Here is a 23,954-nt window from a genome sequence, read left to right on the forward strand (position 1 = left end):
CTTTCTAGCGTGAGTAATTCCCTGGGATCAGCTGACCACTCCGTACAGTGTATCGTACTAGAGAAGATGCTGAAGGGATTAGCCCATGGAAAATGCAGTGCTATTTAAAACTATAGCAAGTGCTGATAATGCCCTGAACACTGCAGCTGTCCTGAATAAATCATAGTGACTTGGAATTAATTTTTTTTTTTTTTTTTTTTTTTTTTTTTTTTTTTTTTGCTTGGTACCCATATTGGGATAAGAATGGCAATGGTAGAGTGACCCGCCACGTGACTGAATGCCCAGAGATTGCGCAGCGTTTTCATGCGGAATTCTGTGAATTACCATGCGGAGGGCACGCTTGCGATTCTATCTCCATGCCGAACAGGAATATTAATTATGATTAAAAAAAATAATAATTCTTATGCTATTTTGGGGCTGTAGGGTTTACAGAAGGCTGTTTTTATTTCTATTACAAAAAGGCTGAAACACATTTGCAGTATTACTTTTGTACTGTTTTCAAAAAGTTACTGGTGTCCAAGATACTTCACTTTATTGCAATTTATTGGTCATGAATATGATGTAACCAATACATTTAAAAACAGGCTTAAAACACTAGATACCATACTAAAATTTATTATAAATAAAAAGTGAAGTGGCTTTGTCTGCTTTACAACACAAGGATGAGGTCTTTCTAAATGCTTTGGTTTTCATTTATAGGTCTCATAATAAAATTATATTATATATATATATTTTTTTTTTTACAGAACAAAAAACTATAAGTAAATAAATAAAACAAAATCTGTCAAAACCAAAATATATATATTTTTTTTACTTTAGTAATGTACATTCATGTTTTTTGTTTGTTTTTTTGGGTTTTTTTTTTTTTTTTTTACTGAGAAGGCATTATGTATTTTGACTATTTACCTTTTTGTGATTAAGAAATAAAATAAAATGCATCAACTTTTTTATGATTATTATTTAGGGAGCCGCACAATGAAACAGTCAGCTGTATTAGCTTAATCCCATTTCCACAATACCAGCCCTGCAACAGAAGATCCCCAGTGCGATACAGGATCTGGAAACCTAATGTATATAACACAGAATAACCAATGGTTGTAAGCCAGGTCCCCTTGTCTTCAGTCACATGTGCACAGTAACCAAGCAAATAAACTGGGATGGAAGAACCAAATAAAACATAACGTGCATGGCTTTTCAAAAGGAGACATCTATAAATACCCGAGAAGAACAGAGCGCCCCCTATCTTGTTAGGGTTAACATACCCAGACTGTTTAGTTCATTAACAGCCTGTCCTGTAGGGGAGCAGGCCCAGACCAACCCTCCTAAGAAGCAGACTCTTCCAGTGCTTTAATTCGGTTTTCTTCCAGATTTATATTCTGAATCAGACCTCTGAAGGAAAGCTTGCAGCAGTGCCGTCGCCCCTCTCCTTCCAGATTCCAGGATGAAGCACGGTGCGCCACCCTTTCCCTCACCTCCAAACAGACTGAGTCAGCCTCCCAAAGGTTACCTGGGAAAGAGCGCACCCCAGCAGCATGTAGAGAATCGGCAGTCCCTTGCGGCAGAGGAAGAAAAGAAGAAAGAATAAAAGAAAGAAAGGCTGCGTCCGCGAGCGTTATAGCGTGATGATGTTGCCGTCCTCCCGCATGCTCTCCTGGCTCGTGTTGATCTTGCCAGGGCTGCCGTTGTGAGTGTTCGTGGAGCTGAGCGAGGCCTTGCTGTCAGACAGCGAGCTGTGCAGGGAGGTGCTCTGCTGGAAGCTGCGCAGCAGGCCCGGGTGGTCCCCGTTGACGAAGCCGGCGGGCAGGTAGGGGGGCAGGCCGTCGCTCTCGATGATCAGGTCTCCCTCGTCGTCGCTCTCCCCCTCGGCCGTGCAGTAGTTGCTGATGTAGTGCGAGACCGGGCTGGGGGTGCTGTTGTTGGAGAAGCCTGAACTGCCCAAGGCCTTGCTGCTCCGGACCACGTTGTTCCGCTGGTTGGCCGGCTTGACCGTCACGATGAGGTTGTGGCTGTTGGCCACCATCATGTCCGTCACCTGGTCCAGGGACTTGCCCACCACATCAATGCCGTTCACCTCCAAGATCTCGTCGTTGACCGCCAGCAGCCCCGTGCTCTCCGCCAGCCCGCCGCGCACCAGCCGAGAAATGAACACCCCTGGCACCTTCTCCACTCCCTGGGGGGTCACCCGCATGCTAAGCCCATCGCGGATGTAGAAGCCAAGGGGCTTGTCCGAGCCGTGCTTGTGCAGACGCACGCGCCGGTGGGTCTCGGGCAGGATGTCCACGTCGATGATGGAGGAGATCTGCCGGAAGTCCTGTGGGAGCCCGATCAGGAGGTGTGGCTTGGACTTGTGCACCGGCCGCAGCCCGTGGAGTCCCTTCTTCCTGCGCTGCAGGGAGTTGGTGGCAAAAACCCCAGTGTCGGCTTCCGCTGGAACAGAGAGGGAGGGGGAGAAGAGAAAAGCCTGGTTAGATGCGATGTACATTTCACTCATCACTTATCTGTTTAAAATCTCTTTGTTTCACTTTAAAAAAAAAAAAAAAAAAAAAACAGCATTTGTTGGTACGCTTTTCTCCACAAATAATTGCTGGGTTTGTTTTTGGTAAATTTGGGTTGGGGGGGTAATAATATTTAAGGAGAGTAAATTAGGATGCAACAGCTCACTCTCCACTCTTTACCAAATCTAGAATATCACGTTCACTGCATTTTTTCATTGAAAGATAATGTTGATCAAACCTAGTTTCCTCCAAAGGGTTTTAAATGCCCTTCAAGAGGACGTCAATACACAGTCTATCCAGAGGGGTGATGAGAGTGAGAGCGAGAGTGGATTCACCCTCCTGCCACCAGCTTAACCTTTACGGTCTGAACCTCTAATCCATGCGAGGCCACCGGGACACATCCACTCTGTACATAGACATCAGCAGCTAACTAGGGATTGAAATACATGACTTCCTGAAAAGGGTCATCTGTCATCTGATGTCAAAGCCACATACAAGAAGAGCAGCGAACACACACACGCATCTAAACCCTGCCGCCTTTTCACTCTGTATTAATTCATCTGGGGTGATCTGTTGGCCTCCTTATTCATGTTACTAAACACAGTAAAAGATCCAGGGGAAAGGAGTCTGTGAAACATCTTTATAAATTTTAAGGGAGTGCCGTTAAGATCTTTGTAGTAAACCTCAAGGTATGTTAGCAACACACCCTCCTCTGCCAAAGGACCTCCACAGCATGTAGCACAGTATTTCTATATCTTAACATTCCCATGTTCTCCGCAGGCTTGCACTGCAGAGCACGCTGTACGATGCACAATTTGAAAAACAAAGCCAATGACTTTGAAATGCACTAGTCCCATCATTGTAACTCTGTAATGCATCAGCATTTTTGAAATTGGAAAAGCTACTTTATTTATGTAACTAGATAATTTTTTTAAAAATCAAACCATTTTTCTTTTTCCCTGTCCAGCAACACACAATATACTGCTTATGAAAAATTCTGGCTTGCAAGGCAGGATTTAAAAACGTATACTACAAAGGAGTGACTAATCATGGTATCAGATGTGATCCACACATGAGCATCGCTGCCAGGGCTGCTTTTTTAAGGAGAGAGTTTAGAAGCACAGTGTTCATAAAAGGACAGATTTAACGGATCAAAACTGGCATATATAAAAAAAAACTGTTCTTCAAGTGATTACAGCTCATAATTGATATTCTGCTTTCCAAAAGGAGTGTGAATCACCAGACAAAATCAAAGCCTTGAGTGGGTAAATGATGGGAGGACAGCAAGAGCAATTGCAGGCACTGTGGAGACAGGCAGATAACACTTAGCAGTTTTTCTGCTATTCCCTCATTGCAAGCATTCTTTTTTTGGCAATCAGTTTTACTCCGGAGTGTCTAACAATCATGTTTAAATTATTATTATTTATAAAAATAACAAAAAATCCTAAAAAAAATAAAAGAAAACCCACACCACAATTCAATGAGCTCGCCACAAGCAAAAGGCAACTGGAAGCGAAGCTACAGGGTTGTCATTGAAGTGCTGCACTGCAGAACCATGTGTTAGAGATCAGAGAAAAAAAAAAACACCTAAAAATAAACACTGCCTGCCTGCTTTACATTAGCAACACACTGTTTCTGTGCATGCTGGAATGGGGCGAGCCCTCGGCATACTTGCACAAAACAAAGCAGGAACAATCCAGGACAGGACAGGTCAGGTGATAAAAAAAGAAAAAAAAAAAGTTCTAGTTAACGCCTACGGCAAATAGAAGTGTACAAATATGTTCGCGGACGTCATTAAAAGCCACAGTCTGATTCAGAATGCAGGTTTAAAATAGCACAGAGTGACTTGACATATTCTGGGCTGGTCAGACCACGGCACTCTGCACCATCGACCAGGTATATTAGAATAAGGGCTGACACAAACACACACACACACACACACACACACATTTTCATGGACACTCATGAAAGTTTACCACATTCATCTTTCACAATAATTTAGCAGCTTCCCATACACATACATGAGCTTCGCTGTAGTTTATCATACTTTACCATGACACTTTGATATGCTTTTACAAGGGTAATCCAGGAAATTTATTTATCCAGGGCAAAGCAGGTGACAGTATCTGAAATTAATATTTCCTTTTTATTTTAAAGAAAACTAAGTTTGTGAAAAAAAAAATAAATCTTAAACCACAGACTTTTCATAAGTAACTAGGAGAATTAAAAAAAAGCAACACCTTTCCTCTGGAGCAGGGCTTCCCAACCCTGGTCCTGGGGACCCCCTGTGTCTGCTGGTTTTCATTCCAACTGCAATTAACAATTACTTAACTAGACCCTAAATTGAACTAATAATTTGCTTAATTAGACCTTTTTAATTGTTCTCAGCTCATAAAAAGTTGCAGAGTTCAAGTTAACTATAAACTGTTATAGCTAACTTGAATTAATTAAGCAAATGGTTAGTTCAATGAAGGGTCTAGTTCAGTAATTGAGAGCTCACCTGGAATGAAGACCAGCAGCCACAGGGGGTCACCAGGACCAGCATGTTGCAGGGTAGGGGGTACAGGTTGACTGATACACTCTGGCGAGACGTTTGATACGTCCACGTCTTCAATCCGTACACAACACGGTGCACTACAGTAGGTGCAGAAGACTTGGACGCTCTATAGATGGAGGACAGCCAGATCAAAAATAAATCAGACACACCTGAGCGAGTTAGCTATACACTGTGGCTTATCAAGCTCATAGTGAAACCTGCAATGGGTGAAACTGCTCTGCAATTGGAGTCTTATTTCCATCCCCTGCATTACTGTAACTGCAGGAAAGAGAACAAGGTTACTGTGCTTCCACACACAAGCCATACTCCTACAGTAAACAACTAGCACACACATCCAAAGCAACATGCATCAGCAGGACAAACAGCACAGCAAATAAAGCAAAGGCACGTCCAATCTTGCCAGTTTTTGTTGCTGAAGTGACAGGCTACTGGAATGAAATCTGCTCCATTTAATTAGCTAATGACATAGTGCAAACTTATCATCGCCTCCCACCCCCTCGAGACAGCAAGCTGTAAACACACACATACACAAACAGGCAGGCAGGCAGATGCCATAGCCTTGGCCCGGGACACTTGATGAATGAGCAACATTACTGCACACAAGGAAAAACAAACCAAGCCTTTGCAATATGTGAATGAACTTACCCAGACATAAAAGATATTTGATTTTGATGTGCTCTGATTCAGCCTAATAATTTGACTGATATTCCCTTTTATTTTTACAATGACGCTGACATTTGATAGGTGCTGAATAGTTAATGAGCTATAACTTACATACAGTAGAAGCTGACTGCCAGTGTCTCCAGAACAAGCGATCATTTAAATAGAAATAGTAACAATTTACAAGAACAATACTGTAGATCCAGGTTCGATAAAGACAAATCATAGGATAAAAGTTGCCTATAATACTGTTGCTTCCTTTTAGCATTGGACTTATCTAGCTAAGACATTATCCTCTGGTTCTATGGCCGGTAGCCATTTCCATCAGTGTTGTTGACAAGTGTCTGTACTCAGGCCCTTGTCAAATATTCCAGACTTGAAAGAACCTTCATCTCGACTGGCCGATGTTTTTCATTTCAAGCACCAATAGTTGCTAAGCAACAACAACATTCAGCAGAAACCTTGGAAGTTACAAAAAAGAGAGATAGCCTTTGTTGTGCTAAAGAGAGAATATTCTAGTGACTAGTGTCTTCTTCAGTAAAAATAGAACATCATTCATTTTCTGTGAACACAAAACAAAACGGCTAAAAATATACTCAGCATCTCATCTGGGGCCTATGCATTTACACACAAGGTCTGTTTTCAAACATAATCCAGAGAACTCAAACTCCAGGCTCAGATACGAGTGTGGCGAGCACACTTCACGATCGCGGAGCTGGTTCCCAAGCCAACCGGGGCGATTAGGGATTTACCATCCCAAGGGTTTATAGCATTCCGACAGAAAAACTCAGCAACATCTATTGAACCACCTGAATGGCTCTTCGCAAGAGGCAGGACTTATTAACAGGGTTACACGCTAGGTACTTGACGATGCTAAGTGTACTGTACAGCAAATATGCTTCTTCAAGCTAGAAAGCAGCACACTGGATAAAACCATTACCGACCATTACCCAGTCTTTGATCTTTCTTTTAGAAGTAGGTGTTGAGAGAATACAGTGCAAGCAGGGAGTGTGGGTTAGATCTTCCGGGACCCTCTTGTGAACAAGACGCTCAGGCTCAGTTGGTTAAACGCTATTAAATAGAGTAAATGCATCACTTCAGGTTGTTACGAGCTGTTCTGTATGTTGCTGCTCACACAGTAAAGAGCTGTGGGGATGATTAGGCACCATGGAAATCAATTGCTGTCGCATTTAAAACCTGCTCATAGCAGCCACACAACGAAGCCTGTCAAAGCTGTCTTTGTGGAAAGTGTCACCTTTCAGACCAGCTCTTATTTACAGGATGTTGCAGGTATTATCTGAAGTTCTTTCTTTTAAAAAGGGGATAATAAAATATTACGGGACAAAATTCCTCCGCAGCAAATGTGAATCTCGAAAAGCTAGAGAGATACACCTGTTGCATGTGTTCTACCCAGGGCCTGCGGTCTTTATATACTGGTGTTTTATCATGGCAATACAGCTCTTCAGCTCTTCAAAGCGGTCGCTGATGGCAGACTTAGCGATAGCAAAAGAAACTTCGAAAAGCGTTTGACAAAACCTTCGACTTTAAAAAAGGCTTCCAGCCGAAACGCTGATCATTGACAGCTGGTATTAAAACACAGGTTTAACTGCAGGTGTGCCGAGGACCTTTTTATTTGATAACCGACATGGCTTGAAGAGGTACAGTGTGTGCATTATACAATGGGGGTGGGGTACCAGTGGAATGAATTCCGCAGAAGTCCAGACAAGCTTATTATAGACAGGCTTGCGTGATACACATGGTATGGGTTATTTCCTGATGATTACAGCGATAGCCTGGGCCATAGAAGATTAATATTTAATAAATCCATGAAGGCTGGCTCAACCTCAAACAGAAACCAGCCCTCCTGATCTGGAGGCACCTAGAGGCTGTCTGGGTGATTAACTGTAGGTGCTGGAGGCTGTATTTAACTTCTCTCAATTTTACCAGTGATTGAGAAGGTAAAGAAAACAGGTGCCAGTGTCTGGAGCGCCGTAAACCATTACAGGTGTCCCGGAGAACTGAGCAAGCTAAAACTAAAACCTGAAGTGGAACAGCAAACCACCTCTAGACAGAAAAAGATCTGTGAATGACAGTAGGTCTTTACACGAATGTGCAACCATTTTCTCATTTCTTCTGCTGTTACAGAACATCTTGATGTGAGCGTGCAATACCAGAGTTATCCTAACTAAGGCATTCTATGCTTCCACAGAGTGCTGCATGAGCGCAGGTAACCCATCCTGCACACGTGGTCCTGTCTTTAAAGTACTCTATCCGTTATATGAACCCCCAAACCCCACCTCCACCCCCACACAAGTGAATTCTCTATCTATTTCAGACCAGGTCTGCTCTGAATTGTGAACAGTCAACTGCTACAGTAAACGCTGATGAGAATGAAAAGAAAAGAGTCACTTTTGATGCATACAAATGAATCACTGAGTTTTGCAGAAATACCCTGGAGAGATTAAACTGCATTAACATAATTCCTAATTGAGCCCCATTATATCTGTTACATTGTGACAGTCGGCTTAATTGAGATCTCTTCCACTGAATTAGACCTTCGTCTCCTTTATAAAATCTGCTGGTTTGCCACATTTGATTTCAGTTTCATTTGATAAATGTTCTTATTTAATTATTTCCATTCTTGATGCGGTATATGGCATACAGTGCCTGGTTATTTGCAGCAGCTGGCCCCAGTATTTCTGTTGGAAGACCTGCCCTGTCGTGGCAAAGGGATTAGACCAGCATAGCATAGCTTGGCACACACATTCCTTCAGATCAGAGTACAGGGCAGCTGGCAAGAGCTGGGAGCCTCAACACAGACACTGCTTCTCCTAAACTAACCTTGCCCACACACAGCCCCCTTTGAGAAGCATACCAGCCCGGGGTACAGATCAGGGCGAGCGCTGTCCAAAGTTTAATGTTAATGTTTTTGTCAAACTGCTTATTTGATGTATTTGATCATCTGAACTTGGTTTTTATGAACACCTGTTATCGTAACAGCCGCCTGCTAACGTCCTATTAGTGAATCTCTCTTACGACCCATTGTCACCGAAAAAGTGCCAACCAGCCCGCAAAGTAATCTCTGATTTGAACACTCCTGTCTAGCACTGGATTTTACTGATCTAAATGAGCCATACTGACATTATTTTTTATTTAACCTTGAAATTATCTTGATTGGGAACGTCAGAATGACCCGTTTATACAGAGATACATGCATTATGTAAAATCTTGTGCTGAAATATGTCTTAGCAACCAAATTCAGAAACATTTGCATTCAGATAAACTTCTTGGAACACCCTACAGTAAACATCGATCACCACCAGGATCACCAAGTATTTTAAAGTACTGAGGGCTGCTTTGCAGTTTGTTGCATCGTTGTAAACCAGATGGAAAGAAATCTGACGGAGAAGAGCGTTTTCCTGTAAGCGATTTCAAACACTGTGAAAGAAGCATACATTTCAATTACAATCTGCCATGCATTCTTTAAATTCCCAGGAGACTTCTCCCCTCCTGGCAGCCTGCCGTGGGACGCCCTGCTCTCAGTACCTGCTGTACGCTCCTCTGCGTGTCCAGTCAGCAGCACCTTATTAGGTATGGCACCTGAACTAAGGGGGCCCCCCACCTTGAACAATGCGAGGGCGCTATACAAGAGCGTGCTGAATCCCTGTATGCGTTTGTGAAGGTCTCAAAGCTTCTATTAAATACCTCAGGGAGGTAAACAACAGAAGCTGCTCATAATAAATCCAACACCACTCCGCCCCTTTCTTTAAGATACACCAGCACGTATTTGTTATTCTCTACATAACACGCTCTGTCAATGCATAGAAGTAATCTGAAAAATCTACTGTGTTGGGTTAAAGGCTTTGTTCTTTTCAGTGGGAGCGGTTCCTCTTCCTCTTCCTGTTCCTGCTCACAGGAGTTTGACACTCTGTAGTTATTTGATGTCACGTCTAATTAAAGGGCAACCTGTGATGGGTTATCTTAACCCAAAGTATTCTTCTGCTTGTTAAGATTCGCTTTGTATCATCTTCTGTTTCAGTAAACACAACGTTTACAAATTCATCAGCTTAAAGCACCAACGTGACTTCAACAGAACTCTGAGAATCATGTCTAAACTACATCAGATACACCAGTATAAAAATCAACCTGTCCACCAGGTACACCACAGTGTAACAATCAACCTGTCCACCAGGTACACCACAGTGTAACAATCAACCTGTCCACCAGGTACACCACAGTGTAACAATCAACCTGTCCACCAGGTACACCACAGTGTAACAATCAACCTGTCCACCAGGTACACCACAGTGTAACAATCAACCTGTCCACCAGGTACACCACAGTGTAACAATCAACCTGTCCACCAGGTACACCACAGTGTAACAATCAACTTGGAACGGAAGAAAGACCATGCTGTGCCATGTAGTGCTACGCCTGGCTGCAAGCTCTGACGATTCACACAGCCAGAGAGACATCACTGACCAGGAAACAGCATCACACAGACCTGAACCCAGACAGCCGAATCAGCACCCTGCTCCATACTACTGTAACAGCATCACAGAGCCCACTCAGTCACACAGCATAACCTGATAGCCCGGATCAGCACCCTGCTCTGTACCACTGCAACAGCATCACAGAGCCCACTCAGTCACACAGAATCTGTCATCCAGGTACCGTACACTAACTTAAAAAGCTGATTCAACTATATAATAATGCACACATTAATGACGAGTTCATTTCAATGATGTGTTAGTGGAGAGAAACAGAGAGACACACCTTTCCTATATAAAGTAGAACCCCCTTTACCCAAACTCCTTTATCTGGGTCACCCAACCTTTTCCATTTGGTGGTCATCATGCTACTCCAATAGGAGTGCCCTAGTGTAGGAGTTTGGCTGTGATACAGTATGTATCATACACATATAGTGTCCATTCACGAAGTACTGCAGCAGTCGCACTGTCTCAGCCCCTTTCTCAGCATTCCAGACTCAAGTTCCACATGGAACAGGGCTTCTGTTTGTGCTGTCTCTATGGCAACAGGCTGTGGAATGTGATCTGGCCTGCAGGGGGACTCTCATTGGCTTGTGTTGCTAAACTGGTTGCTAAGGACCCAGTTGTTGCAGGTATAATGGATGGTGTTCCGAGTTCTCTTCAGGATACCAGTGCAATCTGGATATTTAATTGAATAACTTAATCCCGGGGAAATCAAGTAAATAAAGTGAGCAGCTCCAAAAGTGTTGGCATCAGAATGCAGGCTAAGTACGGTGGTTCGATTGAAGCAGATGGGTTTTTAACTGATTCATTTTTGTGTACAGGGGGTTAAGAGGCTGAACACATCTCTTTCTGTAGGTGGATAGCAGCTTTGATGAAGAGCAGCTAAATATTCCAGTTGTGTACTACACAGTAAACAGATCAAAATGAAAACTGGTACACGTTCCACAAATCCGAGTAGAGTGGAGGATTTATAAAACCATTCCAAGTACAATCTGAACAGGACTGGCTGCAGAAGCTTCAAAGCTTTGCAAGCTGCCGGCTGTAGTCTTTGCTCGGCTTGATTGAATTATGTAATGTATGCTACTGTTGACCTCCTGCGATATTGATGTCTGATGCATGGAAATCCAATTACAAGAATACAAGTAAAGAGGTGAAGAGAAAGCCTGTCTGCTGAATTATTTCACTGCTTTTCTATCAGGAAAGGTGAATACTCATACTGGAGAGAAGAACTGTGTCAAAAAAACACATTGGTATTTATAATCCTCCCCTCCAAGTTCTTAGAAGTCCCTTTTAAGTTGCTGCAGAGCAGGAGAGAACACAGACAGACAGACAAACCCAGCTCTCTCTCTCTTAACTCACTCTCTTGCCAGAGACACACAGGTAGTCATGGAGATGCTCACTGTGCGCCTGCTGACAATAATGGGCTTTGTTCAGCTTGATACAGGAGTTTCCAATTGAATCTGTACCGACATTATGATCCATTTGCAAATGCACGGTCATACTGTACAGACACTTCTGTGAGTAAAGACTCCCCCCCCACCTCTTTAAATAACCAGCAGCTCTTACTATGCTTACAGTGGAAGTGGATAGCGGTATGGCTTAGGCACAGAGTTTATGCATGCAGGAGGGGCCCCTCACACAAGCACCTGCAATAAATTACCGCTCTGTTCTCTCCATACAGAACCCAGGCAATTCAATTATCCAAGCCGTAAGTGCAGCTCTGGTCAATAACGAACCTCTCTGGAGTGTTTCTCAAGTACCACTAAATCCAGGTTTAAAGATATTTGGACAAGGGAACACTTGGAGCCAGCAAGCATTCCTGCACACAGGAGCTGTCCCTTTGCTTCAAAGTGCTTCGATAGTCACTAATAAGTGCCATGGTTTAATAAAATTAGAATCACAATTACAATTACAGCAGCATTATTTGCTGAAATTATAATTACAGTGATGTTCAATTACAATTATACTTCAGTAATTACAATTATACTAAGAAGTAACTTGAACGACTCCACATATTAACATGTTTTCTCTGTCTATTCGAAATAACCCAGCAGTATAATCACAGGTACACATACAGAAACATGCTAGGTAACTTATTTTTTACAAACAAAATGGGATCACTAGAAGTGGTTGAAAATACGGGAGTAACATTTGCTCTGCATAAAACACAGCATGGGACAGTGAATGATTCAGCTGGGAAAGGCGTGGAATTGAACTGGAACTGATCAATCACAGGGTATAATTCCACTTCCACAAGTGTGTCCAGGTTGGATTAAAGTAGCCCTTTAAGACACACTCTTTAAGCTGACCTTTTAAAAGATGTTCTAAAGTAATTGTTCTGCGGGATTTTTCAAAGCTATGCCATTCAGAATGCTGTGTGTCTATAGCCTCTTGGCCATAATAAAATGTACTTACAGTAAACAGACCATCCCTTGTTATCAAGGTGACTTTGTGTCTGCTGGACACAGTGTAGTCTTCATACAGTACAACACTGCTGAACAAACAAGAACTTCCTAATTGTTCTATTTGTTAGAAGTGATCACAGGTACAGGGTATACACACTGACAGAGGCTAACAGAGCAGGTGCATCTTCTTTCCATGGGCTTTTCTGGACAGAGGGGGCAGGAAGTCTGGCTAGTCTAACTCTTGCCCCAACATTCCTTATCTTGGCCTGCAATAATTAATAAATTATTCAAAGGGGGCACTGTGAAGCGTGCTAGCTGATACAAAGCAGTGGTCTTGTCGGTCCACCAATCAGAGGGGTAAAAGGGGCTCAAACCCCAATGCATTAAGGGGGGGTGGAGGGCTGGCAGGAATTAATACAAAGTAAACGGTTAGCTGTATTTGGATCATTAAGATAGACCCTGGTACACATGGTCACTCCGGCTAAGCGCTCTTTAGGCCCTGAGATTTCACAGGCAATCTGTTCGTTAAACCCCTGTGTGGACAACAGATGCCTCTTATTATAAAATGTTTAAATTGAATCTGCTGTCATGATGTACCCAGGGCAGCTGCAGCTTTGTTTTTGTAATTAGCAGCTGCATAAAAGGCATCAAGGTCCGAATGAACATCTTAACAAGTTCCGTGACAACTAGATAAGCGGCTCTTCAGACAGACGTGGAAATGTAAGCGTGACACACGCGTGCTAATTAAAGTTACTATCAAGATTCATGAAAACTGGACACATTATAATCACAAAACGTGCAACATGTATGTACCTCCTTAACTTTATGCCCTTCGCATTTTTAGCATTCATAAAAAGAGACAAAATTGACTGCTGTTTTTGCTGTTGTGGAAGCTTTTGACGGTGACATTCTTTTTGTAGGTATATTAAAAATGAAAAGGTTGACTTTGCACATCCCAACGCTGGGGTAGTCAGGGGGTCTGCAGATTGATTGGTTCAATGTAATAATTAGATCAAGACCTGGTCCAGAAGCACCACCGATGTCAATCCCTGTCCTAACAGGTATAGTATCTTACTACAGCAATACTAAAAATAGTAATAAACAACCTTGTCATGGAAAAGTACAGACATTTCTCATCTTAGTGCTGTCAAACAGCACTGTTCTGCCCTCAAAGTAAATATTCTCATAGAAACGGAGCTGGTGCCTTTGAAAAGCAGAGCGTTATTATGCATTTCGGTGACGTGCATGGCTCAGATACAGGCAGGTAAATCACTACACTCACACACAGGTAGATGTTAGGATGTCACTAGCAATAATTACCTGCACAACAGGGGGTGAATATGGGAAACCCAAGGGTGAGACCCAGATACAGACTTAAAATCTGCTTGCTATAATCTGACAGCTAAAAAATCAATACCTCTGCGAGCCGCGGGGGGAGTGCAATCGCCTCTCAGCTGTTATTTTCTTGTAAAAAGGGCACTGCAAATAATTTACTCTCACATGCCTATTCTTGTAGTCAGGGCTCAGCTGAGTTCATTCAGGATGAATTAGTGCTTGTGCAAGGTGCCAGACTGGAGGCTGGGGAGATTTAGATTACACTTGCTCAGTTTACTTTTACTTTTTAGAGCAAACCGGTTTAAGGCGACACCGAACATGACCTACCTTTCCACAATTCCTTTCTGCTCTCAAAGAGAGTTTCGCGTGGGTATTTTTGTTACTGCAGACAGCCTGGGAAGATGCTAATTTTGCGGAGAAAATGATTCAGCATGATGGGAGCCAGCCAAAAGTACACATTCTACAAGTCGGCAAATCTGTGTAAAAGAGGCTCAAGGTACTGTAGCATCCTGAAAAAACTAAAAGTGACTTAACGAAGCATCCGCACTGCCAAGCTTGCAATTCTGTTCTGAATGCAGGACGAGACTTAACAGTGGACCAGTCCTGCTAAAATATCTTTCACAGTCAGCGACCTTGTTGTTAGCTACTGCCCTAAGTAAAATATATCTTACAACGAGTTATAAAAATGTCAAGCAGGGATAAAAATCAAGCCTCCCCAACACTGGTCGTTAAGTCTCTGTCCTCCTGGGGTGACAACAGCACTAAATCTAAAGGCCACTCCTAGACTAAGGTAAACAGACAGAGGGGTTACAGTAAGTACAGGTACAGCCAGCGCAGTCCACATTCCTGTCTCAAATTAAAACACTGTCAGAGATCACCTCTGGAGGATGCTCGAATGCTAAAGGTGTTATTAATCATTCTGATGGACAATGACGGGGGAGACGCTGCAAGGGTCATCTGTGCTTCCCTTTAGTAAATCACCACGGGACTCAGTGTTGACCAACACACCTGGGTTTAACACTTGCCGTGCCAAAAGCAGGCTGATGGACACGCTAATTAAGCCTGCCTGCCGAGACGATCCGGGGTCTCCAGTGGGCACAGCTGGCTGATACTCCTAATTAAAGAGAGATTTGTGATTTGCAGTGCTCATGAGCAGTAAGAGACAGGCGGATTCTGCATGACCTTCCTCCCCCGGGGGCCAGAGGCGATGGCTGCTGAGAGGGGCAGTGATTATGAAAGCCAGCGGGAGCTCTGGTGCTCGCAGTGGAGGGTCAATGCGTTCGCTCCTCTCTGCAGGACAGGTGGCTGCAGTCAGAGATGAGTGCATCTACATTATCAGGAGTTCTGCACTGCACTGCACTGCAATTACACCTGTCAATAATAAACGATGCACTCTCTCTCTTTCATCTCCCTGCCAAGAGAATCTGAGGCAGACTATGTGTCAATGGGTTAGTAACGGCAAGCATTGTAAAATACAATCTAGCAATGCAAAAATCACATACATTTTCTAGTCTAATAAACACTCCCTTAAAATACAGTACAGTCTCCCCTTTCTGAATAAATGTACTTGAACATCAGAAACAAATACTTTTAACTTACAAAATCTGCTGTAGATGTATCTGAACATAAAGCTCTGTACCGCGTTGACTGGAGGCAATCCCTCCAGAGTAAAGCATTGGGGGCTCCTTAGCCCTTCTGACACAGACTGCACTGCTGGCTTTAAATCCTTATAACCATTCAACCCATCAGACCACATGCTGCTCTGTTATGTAATAAAATAGAGGCTTTCCCATCTAATCATAAGGAACCTTTGCCCTTTTTTATGCCTTGGCTATTGCTGACAACCACAGTCTTGGCAAAAGATATGTAGGGGGGAAATCCTACTGAAGATTCAAGCCGATCTACTTTTTACAATAATTTCTTGCCCTTTCCTGACCTCTTTTCTTGTGCATTAAAGTGTGCTGCCCTGCTATCCTGCCCTCACTATGCATCTCCACTCCTCCCCTTTGCTCCTGTGCTGTAGACAGGATTCCCGAGACAATGCTCTTTCAATTGGAATTCTGTCATCAGCCTGTGATCACCCCTCCCCCTCTCCACTGTCGCAGTGTGCGGATAGATTCTGTAATCCAACTCCGACTCCTGTAATCCAATAACTGTCAGCAAACATGCATTAGCGCATCCCCGCTGGGCCAGGGTAACTGTGCTAATAGTGCTCAGCCTCTACAGCACAGCTCCCTGTACTGTACACACGCCTGGAGCGCTGGGGCTGCACGTTCAATCAGTCTGCTCCAGTATGAACCCTTCACCTCCTTATCAACAAGCAGGAGGGCAATCCATAGTGCCAGCTCTACACTGCACACAGCACAAATCAACACCAGACCCCCCCCCCCCCAAGGTTCTATATACTGTACAAAGAAGAGATGCCAACATGCAAGTCATTATGAAATCACCTTTGTGTAATGTGTACATGTCTCTGTCTGTCTCTTTGTCTCTGTCTCCCTCTCCCTCTCTCTCAGAACAGCTTGAGAACTGCACACAGTCTCTCCTGCTGAACCAACTGCTTAAACTCAAAACTAACAGCAGCTAATATATATATATATATATATATATATATATATATATATATATATATATATATATATAAAAAAATTTTTAATCAAGTAAGCAGAAAATCTTTTACGACAAGAGAGTGGTGCAGGCTGGTGCAGGGGGCTGTAATCTCACTGAGCAGAGCTGCGCTGGAGAGAACTCAGCTCAGGAGATAAGAGCTTGGTGGAAATGTTGATGTTTCTGATACGGATTTTAATAATAAGGCCTAAGAGCAAAGCGAACGTCTTCCACCCACAGCGCTGTGGCAGGGCGAATCAGCTTCCAGGTTCTCTCTAACACAATAATGAAAAAAGTAGAGTTCTATGAAGATAACAGAAAATGTTTTTTATTGTAGAATGGGGATTTATTTAAAATAAAATAACACATTTATAAATTACAGCATCCAGTGAAGTGGCCTTCTGAACTGTGAGACCCGGGTGGTGAAAGCATGCTTGGACTAAAGGGGCAGCTGATCATTGCAGCTAGACAGCTGTGACATGGCATACATGAAAAAAAGTCATTTTTCAGGTATTCCATCAGCCCCAATACTTGAAGTGTAAATACATGTCTGCAGTTGAATCCTTGCATGTTCCATGGATCTTGATGAAAGTTCCCTGGGAGTATCCTCTCAGTGCAAATGCAATAGAAGTGGCAGGCACACTATGTAGAGGCATGTGTACCAGTTCTTCTTTACAATGTTATTTTTTATGCTGGCAGGGCTGTCCTGTGTAAAGGTTTTCTTAATTGCACCGCAGTTAATGGGAACTGGCCTCCGTGGGACGAGCTTGCATTGCTGAAGCGACAGCCAGCGTAAACACAGCCCTGTGCCTCGAGAGATAATGAAGCACCCCTCCAGCTCCAATTAGCCATTCAGTCCTAGCCCTGTGCCGTTGGGTCCCGGGGGGGGACGCGACAGTGCCAATGAAATCCCCCTGTCAGACGACCTCCCCGAGTGAAACATCAATGTTCTTTAATATATATATTAGGCCTCAGGCCAATCTCCTCCCCTTTTAATAACATCCAGCCTTAATTCATTAACCATGAAAGTCACATAGCATTCGAGAAGCTAGCAGCCTCCCTACTGAGAATACCCATGACAGGCTTCAGGTTGGGTTGATAGCAGTGCAAATGAGACTGGAATGAGATAGGAGGGAAGAAGGGAGGGAACGCCCAGGAATCCTACTGGATTTCAGGTTAACCCTTTCCCTCAACACTAGAAGAGCCTTAATGAGTTCACTGACAAACGCTTTCTACTCCAAGTCTTTCAATGAAGACACGGAGAGAGACTTGTTCTGTTTCTTTTCAGTGCTTCTAAATGCACCCCTCTTCTCTCCATATCAGCCACACTTCATGGGCAGTTCTGATCCATTCCTGTTTTTTTATTAAGACACACATAATTGTGTTACCTATACTCTGTGGCTAATCAAGCTTGTAATAAAACCTGGAATGGGTAAAACTGCTATGCAATAGCAGTCTTATTGCCAACCCTGCAGTTCTGTGGATATCAGTACTTGAATGATGCAATGCACCCAGGACTGTACTGCTCCTGTATAGGAGGATGTAAGCCAACTCCTTAGAGGTGTGTAATGCGTATGTTTTTGATACACAAGGCAGTGGTAGCCTGGGGCTAGTATCTCAGTATCTTATACATGCAGTCTGCCTCGGTGTGGGGAGGGTACCAATGCAGAACAAGGGGAGCTTTTCAAGTCTAAAACTGTAACAAAGAAGAGAGACATCCGCTTTAAGAATCAATCAACTGCGTGTTGGTTTCACTGCATGCCTGTTAATAATAAGAGAAAAAGCGTACTAAAATCTCCGTCTCATTGGGCTGCAAGACAGCAGTGGTTTCCTACAGTGAGCTTTATTACCAACACATGCACAGAGTTCATAGATAACTGTGGCTATGTAATGCAAGTCTTAGTTCTATTCAAAGAAATGGATCCTTATGTTACATGTAAAAGCAAATAGAGTATAATGTTACAAAACTAACGTGTAATAAGGACCTGCAATACAGCATGCCAAGATAAAAAAAAAAGTCCTAACGTATCCGAGCTGTCCTAGTTACAGGTTACACGCTGAAGTGCTTGGAAAAACTGTGCAAACCAGCTCTGCTCAAAGCGGAGGGTTTCAATAACTCCCCTTAGTGGAGTGTATGTAAGATGTGGATCAAACCCAAGTTCACCTTATTTGCTGCTGCAGTAGTTTCCAGTATGAACACGGCGCCACAATGACCCACATTACCAAACAGAAAATACCCTAAAAACAGGACACTTTGTGCTTTCTCTTCATATCAGAAACCTGTGAAACGACACCACCTTTTAACCTTGTTCCTCTGAAGATATCAATGCATAGCATCTCAGGAACATGCACATTTCTAAATGCACGACATGCAATGCAGCCTCCTGTGTAAAGCCAGTGCAATCCCCAGGTGCAGCTCCGAGAGGGTCTGCAGGATTCCTAGCTCTCCTGGGAAGCACAGCCAGCGCTGCCTCTCCTTACCTCTCTTCTGGATGATGATCCTGAGCAGCGGGTTGGCAGAGGACAGGGCTTTGTGGTAGTTGTCGTCATTGTTGATTGGCAGTAAATCCCCATGGATGTCTGTATATCCCATTAGCAAGTCCACGCTGGGAATCTGATGGACCGACTGAATCAGCCGGTAGAATTCCTGGAAGCCTCCCGCGCTGGAACGCTTCAGGGCAAACCTTCGGAACTCTGCGTCAAACTAAAACGGGGAAGGGGCCGACAAAAATAAACAATTTGCACACGAGTTCTGATTCAACAAAGAAGAAAAGCTTGGAGATGGAACAGGAAAGAACACACGAAGTGGATTTATTATGATGCATTAGCCTGTTTTAGACACGAGTAAACAACCTTGACTGCAGTACTTTCTACAATCTTTCAACAGATCTTTCTACAACAGCAGCCCAGAGTCAAGGCAGAAAGAAAATGCCGGGGTTTAAAAACTGTTTCTAGCCTCCGACTCATTTTCCAAGCTTTCTTTTCATTTCAATTCAGGTGAAGCCCCATGTCATTTTAAAAGGAAGTACTTGGTTTCCCTTTCAGGCACAGAACCCCACATCTTCTCCAATGTGACACACACCAAAAGCACAAGACCCAGGCCTGCAGCACAGGAAGTGAACTACTATATAGTGCTGTGGCAAAGCAAAAATAGGTCTATGGCAACACAATGAAGGGCTTATAGTGTGAATGTGGGTCTGCTAACAGGTTTCCAAGCCTTGGTTTTTGCAGTACATTTACAGCAGCATCCCTGAAGTACGACAAGTTTAACAAGACCAGTTCACTGGACTGGAAGAAAGAAGAAACAGCTTCTTTTAAAAGCAGGCTCTGCTGTAAAGAAAACCACATTTGCTCGGAGCGATGTTGCTTTTAGAAATGTGCACTGATGCAGCCCGTCTGCTGCGCCTGAGTGTGGGCGGCTGGCGGCTCTGACTTGGCTGGACCGGAGGTCTGTAGAACTGGAGCAGCGAGGACTGGGGTCTCCCTTCTCTGCCAGTCACGTGATCTCTCTGGGACTTTCCCCGCTGCATCTCAAAGCTTGTATACTGGAGATAAAAAGGTGCATCTCTCCATTACAGAAGATGCAGCTCAGCTTGTCTTATTTTTACAATAATAGTTCTCGTTTTTTCTTTGTTGTTTTGATAAAATAACAGGCTCTCTTTACACAACATTGTCTAAAGAATTTTGTTAAGGGATTTTTTTTTTTTAAGCCCATTTTGATCAATTAAAAATTAAGTCTGCAGTTCTTGAGACCCTTTCGAACTGTCTATGAGCAGGTTTGTTCTCGTTTGTTCAAGGCACAGTTTAACTTAAAACAATGTTCCTTAAAAAACAGTCCTTGAACCAACCAGAATGTTCATTAAAAGCATCCTTTAACAGGACCCAATAGTGCCCACAAACAAAGGCACTAACCTGGAGGAAAGCAGTACAATTCTCACTTTCCTACTCTGCTCATAGGAGGACTTCACAGTTTCCAGTGATGGCAGTTAACTGATTAAAAAAAAAAAAAAAAACATTATTTAAAATAAGCTGAGTCAAAGGTTTGTGAACAGGGCCCACTGTATTCTGTTTAACCTGGAATGAGCGATTCAGCTGCAAGTTATTTTAGGAGGGGGGAGTTCTGAATGTGAATTCAAACGAGTCATACTATAACCATTGCGATCACTGCCTTCCTACCACCACCGCTACTACAAAGCATGAAGAACAATCACGTGTTTCCCATCTATATTTAACGGCGTGTCAGTTGTCTAATGAGTCTTCAATCTAGTGCGGGTTTAAATGAGAGCATAATACAGTAACGCGGTATAATGAGAGACACGCTTGAAAGTGACAGGCAACAATCAAAGACTATCTTTTTTGTTGTCTTTTTTTAAATTAATTTTGTTATTACATTTTTGATACCAGCTTTTTCGTATAATTTTATTATTACTTAAAACCCTATTCATAAAATAACAGCAATAATGTAGATTGAGAAAAACTATCTGAAACGTTTGCCAAAGGTGTCCTTTAGTATTTCGTAATAATAATAATAATAATAATAATAATAATAATAATAATAATAATAATAATAATAATAAATATACAAATTCGGTCTCAAATTGCATCATTCTATTAATGTCCAAAAACAGCATACTGCTCAAATCTGAAAAGAGATAGGACGATTCATGTAACAGCGTTTGACTGCATGGGCCGCTAAATAAACCAAAAGATCAATGTTCTGTTGACTTTTTTCAGGTGTATCAGAAAAGCTGGACAGGACGGTGCATAATTGCACAATTATTTTTTCCCACGCAGACAAACTCTAACGTTGCAGTGCAAAGTGCTCTGCTGGGGTGTAAATTGCCTGGATATTTTCACAGATGTGAGGATTGTTTACAACTGAGACTGGGCACTGATGAATTCTCCCGAGAGCGTCTTAATTAATACAAGAACCGGGGGGTGTTCAAACTTCAAATTCATTCAAAATACCGACATTTCATTTTACTGGGAAACCCACGTGCCCACAATCATAAGACTGTTTTAATTCTACGAAATGAATTGTTTTTATTTCGCAATGCTGTACAACCAATGCAAGAAACGCGATTCAATACACTGCCATTGCCAAACCATAAACAGAGCTGTGAGCGAGAGCCATTTCTAGCGTTAGTGAGTGGCCATCGACTTCTTAAAAGCACTCTGTCGGCCGATTTCTCTATAACCTTCGACTAATGTAATTACAGTATCTATAGATTTCTTTATTAAACAAGAAACCCTAAAGAAAAATAATTTGATAAGTGCACAATAATGTACAGTTTACACGTCAAAACTATTTTCCATATTGTATATACATTTTTAAAATGAATCGCAATACTATAATAACTTTTTATAGGAGCCATTCTGAAATTGCTATCCTTAATTGTCACGGGTAATTCATTTTATACAGGCCTAATTAAACGCACATAGTTTCAGAAATGACACTGTGGAATAATATTTAATACCGCGCTTCGGGTATATAACAATGTGCAATGCACAGTATTATTAAAACAATGAAACGCTGTCGTCAAGCACTTCGCGTCGACTTTAAATCTATACACAAAATATGCACAGAAAAATTCAAAACACGTCAGGTGAATTGTACAAAACAAACCAGGCGCCGGACTGACAACCGAGACGAGTAAGCGCAGGCAGAGAGACACACACACACACACACACACACACACACACACACACACACACACACACACACACACACACTCTTCATAGGACAGGGTGCATGCTCACATAACTGAGACAGTATAGCCGGCTGTGTTTAATGTTACTTACATTGCTCATTTATTAATGTGGAAAGGTTCACTTCTGTCTAGACTCTTGTCATGCTGCGCTGTGTATGGTCAACACTACCCATTCTACACATGCTATATCATCACACCTAATTCAAAACGGGAAGAATATTAACTTACTTTGCTTTTGACCTCGATAATGTTGTTCGCATTTCTCGAAGTGGTTCTGTGATGCCTTGACATTTTGGGCTGGTGGCGAACAGTCTCCGCGTTGTGGACCATGCAAAGCTGGCGTTGATACAGCCCTCAATAATAATATTAATGCCGCCTCGGTCCCACACACACACACGCACACGCACACGCACACATGCACTTGCTGCTAGTTTTGGTAATACACCTCGTCTGAGTGACACTATCCCCGCAAGAGGCAGGGCTGTTTTATTCCAAGAGGACTGACGTCACCAGAACACACCGCCCGAGGGGGTAGGGTTGCAACCTGCGTGACGTCATGTTGAATGTTACTACGGCATGCGACAGGTGCCGGCGTTCTTAAAGGTGCAGAGCAGAAAAGAAGTGGACAGTCCGACTGACAGATACAGTAAAACTTGAAATAAACGCCCCGGCGACTATCTGAGACTCGGAGTTTATTATGCAAGGTCACTAACATCTGCAAATACTTCAGATTCAATCATGAAAAAGCTGCCTGCACACAACGACATCAGTAAATGACAACATTCCAGCAACGTTATCAAAAGTTGTTTCAGTGGGTAATAACAGTTTGTATTGTAATAATAATAAAAACAGTAACAGCCACTAAAGACAGCCCTGTAAATATCAGAACACAAGCGTGTATTAAGGTATACGTTATTATATTTTGACAGGCTTGCAGCACAATAATAATAAAAAAACACATGGCTGTAAAATTAATGAAAGCAATAAGTATCATGTTTATTAACACATATTTATTGTTCACCCTCAAAACGTGTACATTGGTAAGCATGAACAATCGATGAAAAATTAACCAGCAACGAGTTTTCATTGCAAAACAACCGCATGAAATACTGTGTGGATACGAAAAAGTTCATACTATTGACCCACAACACACTCAGAAATGCTTCAAAAACTGTTTAAAAATTAACAATAACATCAGTACAAATACCAGTTTGATCACAAAATCAAAGCAAAAGTGACTAATTTGTTTTTATAACGTGTACGTTAATAAGAACGCTGGAAAAGGAGCAAAACACACACACTCATTGCAAGACTCAAATGCACGAAATACTGTTAATAAAAAATATTAAAAAAAACATCAGAAAAGTCAGAAGTTAATATCAGAAAACAAGTTTGTATTTTATTTACTTTGAGCACGCTAGAAAAAGCTTCACAACTGGTTTTAAAATGAACAACGTCATAAAAAAAAACTGTACGAGTACCTTTTAAAGTAAATGAAGTTCAGTTTTTTTATCATTCATCCGGAGACTCGAGGTCTCTTCATTGTTGCTGAAAATCAAATTGGTAAGCTTGCTGTACAGCTACGTGACTGCATTAGCTGGAACATTCAGTTTAATTTAATTCAGTTTAATAAAGACCCGGCGTCTATTGATAATTTTTTATAGCAGCCCCGGTGCTTATTAGAAACCCGG

General features: G+C 42.5%; 1 protein-coding gene across 1 annotated transcript; it reads right to left on the bottom strand.

Annotated features, from left to right (window-relative positions):
• Positions 1-821: 821 nt before the first annotated feature.
• LOC121326224 (partitioning defective 6 homolog alpha-like) lies at positions 822-22,734 on the bottom strand. The gene is made up of 3 exons (XM_041269451.1): positions 22,492-22,734; positions 19,034-19,256; positions 822-2,427 (listed from the first exon to the last, which is right to left on the bottom strand). Exons 1-3 carry the CDS (start codon positions 22,591-22,593, stop codon positions 1,613-1,615), a joined length of 1,140 nt encoding a protein of 379 aa, XP_041125385.1. The 5' UTR covers positions 22,594-22,734; the 3' UTR covers positions 822-1,612.
• Between the last annotated feature and the right edge of the window lie 1,220 nt (positions 22,735-23,954).

This window comes from Polyodon spathula, chromosome 13 (genome assembly GCF_017654505.1).
Source record: "Polyodon spathula isolate WHYD16114869_AA chromosome 13, ASM1765450v1, whole genome shotgun sequence".
In the NCBI taxonomy this organism is placed as follows: domain Eukaryota; kingdom Metazoa; phylum Chordata; class Actinopteri; order Acipenseriformes; family Polyodontidae; genus Polyodon; species Polyodon spathula.

Coding starts and splice junctions, on each gene's coding strand:
- LOC121326224 (XM_041269451.1), bottom strand. CDS start 22,593: ATGGTCCACAACGCGGAGACTGTTCGCCACCAGCCCAAAATGTCAAGG. Junction 19,257..22,491: donor TTATCGAGGTCAAAAGCAAA/GTAAGTTAATAT, acceptor TCCCCGTTTTAG/TTTGACGCAGAGTTCCGAAG. Junction 2,428..19,033: donor GATCATCATCCAGAAGAGAG/GTAAGGAGAGGC, acceptor TCTCTGTTCCAG/CGGAAGCCGACACTGGGGTT.